Consider the following 4,094-nt stretch of genomic DNA (forward strand, 5'->3'; position numbering starts at 1 on the left):
ACTGGATCTGGCCAGTCCAGGGAACAACGACCAGATAAGAAGAGCAACCACTCCTAACAGGAAACCTTTACAAACGAACCGAAACATGTCCCACCAAATGTTCGTCACATAAGTCACTTATGATCTCTTGACGATGGATTAATTCAGTAGGCTGGAGACATGAGTAATGGCCGTAATACTACCTTAACAGCTTCTTATCTGGAGATGATGAAAGCAATACAAACACATGGCGGGCGAGGTGAGATGAAGCCCCGCCCCCCGGCAGACTGATCCGAACTGGTTCTCGCCGGTCTGATGTAGCGCGCGGCTGTTTGAGGGAAACCCGGCCATTGCTGTTTCAGCCTTTATGACATCCTTCTTTCTTTATGTGTGTAATACTCTCGCCCTCTGACGAGGATCAGAACAAAGGCCACATTGCTTAGAGTCAAAAGTGCCAAGCACGCAATTTATAGAGACATTTTTGTGACTCGTTTTTTCACATCATATCGCTGAGATATAAAAACAAATGATTGCCCTTTACACATCGGTTAACTGCTGTTAAAAGTGTCGATAAAAAGGGTTCAAACTTCATATTGTTAGTATATGATATAATGAAATTGTGAATGTATTTATTTGCTGTTAAAAGTGTCCATAAAAACTCATTGTTGGGGTATGATATGGTGAAATTGTGAATGTGTTTAATTGCTGTTAAAAATGTCGACAAAAATTGTTCAAACGTCGTATTGTTAGATATAACGAAATTGTGAATATGCTTGATTGCTGTTAAAATTGTCGAGAAAAATTGTTCAAACCTCACATTGTTTATTTGCTGTTAATAGTGTCAATAAAATTGTTAAAACCAAAAAAAAATAAAAATCCCTCTGTGAGGACTTCCACAGATACAAGAAACCCTTGAATTTGATAAACAGGGTTGGGTAGGGTTACTTTAACTTGATTACTTTTGGATTACTCCAATACAAAATATGCTAATAAAAGACAAAAGAAACTAAATATGAATAAAATTGATGACTCACAACACGTGGTAAGCTTTCTCTCCTGGCTTTGATCTCCGGCAAAACTAACATAAACAAAATGAAAATAAATCCAAACAGCTTGCCAACATCGTTTTTGCCGTTCCATGTATCCGTTACTCCCCAAGCCTGCACAAAATTTAGTCATTTGCTTCATATTTAGTTTCTTTTGTCTTTTATTAGCATATTTGGTAAGTAATTGAAAGTAATCCAGTTAAAGTAACCGTACCCAACCCTGGCGATAAACTATATTAATTTCGAATTCAAACCTCATATTGTTAGATCATGAAATTGTGAATATGTTTATTTGTTGTTAAAAGTGTCAATAAAATTGTTCAAACTAAAAAAAAAATTCGAATTAAATAAGATTTGTATTTACATCTGTATTATTAAGATAATAAAATGTTCACACTTGATTTAATTTATGCTGACTAAGCTCTTTGAAATAATTCTCATCTTAATAGTGTGATACAAAGCCTTTGTCTTCTTGCTGCAAAGCAAAAACGTATTCTCAGACTATTGGCAAACATTTGGGTGTTTTTGTACTAATTCTAAGAAAATTTAACTGGTAAAAAAGAAATGTATACTAAAAGTCAAACTATTTCATCTCTGTTCGATTGTTTTTCTTTAATTTGTTGTTTTTTGGTGGAAAATATTTCTTAAATTGCGCAAATGTATCTCCTAGTTGTGTTATTTTGCAATAATTTTAATTCACAAAAACAAAAGCTTTCATTTAGATTTATTTTGGGAATGGTGTAAATATACAGTAAGCCCCATTTTAGGTATATTGTTTATGATTTAGTATAGGACAGTTTACAAAATAACCAAAATGCTCCTAGAATCTTCAGAGATCAAAGAAACATTAATATTTCTCTCATAAGAAAAACATCTTCCGAATAAGAACTATTATCTTGTTTAGTTTATTTTTTTTGCTGCCAACTGCAAACACTAAATGTATAGGCTCCATTTCTCTTATTAGGATTTAGTAATAATGTAAGGAAATATGAGAATGTAGACTCTAAAGAGATCAAAGATACTCTCTTCTGCTTACAAAGAGTACTATTATCATGTCTTTAGTGTGTAAAAGAGAGCTTTGATGCCAATGGTTCGGACATAACAAAATAAATATCCTTATTTTAGGTACAATTTTATTTATTATGTCTTAGTAATAGATTTTAAAATCTCCAGGGATCAAAGAGACTAGATAATTTATCCTATTTCAGGAGGTAAACATGCTTAGAGAAGGACAATTATTTTGTGTAGTATTTTGTTTAATTTTGCAGTATTTAAGTTTTTTTTTTTACTTTACTACAAAAAAAATGTCCTATTTCAGGAGATAAACATGCTTAGAGAAGGACAATTATTTTGTCTAGTATTTTGTTTAATTTTGCAGTATTTAAGTTGTTTTTTTTTTACTTTACTACAAAAAACATTACCTATTTCAGGAGATAAACATGCTTAGAGAAGGACAATTATTTTGTCTAGTATTTTGTTTAATTTTGCAGTATTTAAGTTTTTTTTTTTACTTTACTACAAAAAACATTACCTATTTCAGGAGATAAACATGCTTAGAGAAGGACAATTATTTTGTCTAGTGTTTTGTTTAATTTTGCAGTATTTAAGTTGTTTTTTTTTTACTTTACTACAAAAAAACAATCTAATGTTTTGATTTGGCATTCTGCATACTTTAAAATACACTATTTCGTTAGGAAAACGAGTTACTAATGCTCGAAACTAGAAATTGTGCAGTGTACGTTGATAAACACACAAAGCAGAGTTGGAAATTTTGTAAACAAAGCAATTTATTTCATAAAAAAAAAGGACAGAATAGGAAACTTCATTCGTGAAAATCGTGACATCATGAGCCACTACAGGGCGAGTGTTCGTATAAAGAAGGCATGTGCTCGGGACAGGCATCCATCAAGGTTCTTCTTGTGGCACTCGTGGAGTTTGGTAAGCAGCTTTTCTCCAAAGATCTCCTCGTGCTGCCGTTTTCACATCCCCATGGCGGGTTTCAAGTCTCAATAAGTTCTTTTTCGGGTGTCCATCATAGTCTCCGTACATGAGGTCCGTTGGCATCCTGCAGCGGCCAAAACCTCCTTCATGAAGTTCGGCTGGACATCAGTACACTGGCGCTGCATCTCGACGACCGGCGTCCTCTCCCGGGGACGTTCGAGTCCCACCGTGAGTTTCAGGGCTCCGCGTGGAACCGAGTGTTTGAAAACACGCGAGGTTCACAAGCGACCTCAGCGGAGTTTAAGCATGTTCCTTAGCATGCCGGCGATCTGGAGGAACTTGTCCTTCTTCCTCTGCTTGAGCGCCATCAAGGCCCGGGCGGTCTCCTCGGGATCGTGGGAGTGGGAGAAGATGCTCCTCACCCGCTCCTCGGCTTTCATGTCGCCTGTTTTCTGGAAGAGCCTGGTGAGGGCGTCCTGGCTGACGCGGTCGAAGATGTTGGCGACGGCTTTCTTGCGGTGCGCCGTGTCGAATTTGTTGCCGTGGACGCAAGGTCCCACGCGGCGGGAGTCGGAGGAGGCGTACGTGGACATCGCGTTGAGAGGAGATGGAGGTGGCGGTTCTCGTGAGGCTGAGTGAATGCGGGAGAGTGAGGACAAGGGAGCTATTTATACTGCTGCTGTGGGCGGGGCGCCTGGCAGGCAGTCTTTGATGACGTCAGCAGTCACTGAGCAGACGAAAGAGGTTGTAGCTTGCTCTTTGTTGTTGTTGTTGTGGATGATGAAACCGAAGAGGACCCTTGCAGATCAACTTTACTTGAACTGCAAAAAAGTACATATCAGATCATAATGTTCTTATTTTAAGTTTGCATTGTTCCCATGTACCATGTTTATTTTTAGTCTCAAAAGAAAAATACATACAGAAATCGTATAGATCAAAGAGCTACTAAAAACATTTACAGAAAGGGAACGTTTCCTCATCAAAGAGGTCTTTGACATTGTTTATTGAATAGTAAAATACTTAAATGTGTGACAATTTTTTTAGTAACAATCAAACAAGATAAGAACAATGTGTTCTTTATATATATCTCATTAGCTGCACCGCTTATCCTCAGTAGGGTCGCGGGGG

General features: G+C 37.1%; 1 protein-coding gene across 1 annotated transcript; it reads right to left on the reverse strand.

Annotated features, from left to right (window-relative positions):
- Positions 1 to 2,794: 2,794 nt before the first annotated feature.
- On the reverse strand, positions 2,795 to 3,619 carry tcima (transcriptional and immune response regulator a). The gene has a single exon (XM_088336894.1). The coding sequence runs from the start codon at positions 3,557 to 3,559 to the stop codon at positions 3,257 to 3,259; it is 303 nt and encodes a 100-aa protein (XP_088193020.1). The 5' UTR covers positions 3,560 to 3,619; the 3' UTR covers positions 2,795 to 3,256.
- Positions 3,620 to 4,094: the final 475 nt, after the last annotated feature.

The sequence above is a fragment of the Urocampus carinirostris genome, chromosome 5, assembly GCF_059441175.1.
Source record: "Urocampus carinirostris isolate Australia breed hairy pipefish chromosome 5, RoL_Ucar_1.0, whole genome shotgun sequence".
Lineage (NCBI taxonomy): Eukaryota > Metazoa > Chordata > Actinopteri > Syngnathiformes > Syngnathidae > Urocampus > Urocampus carinirostris.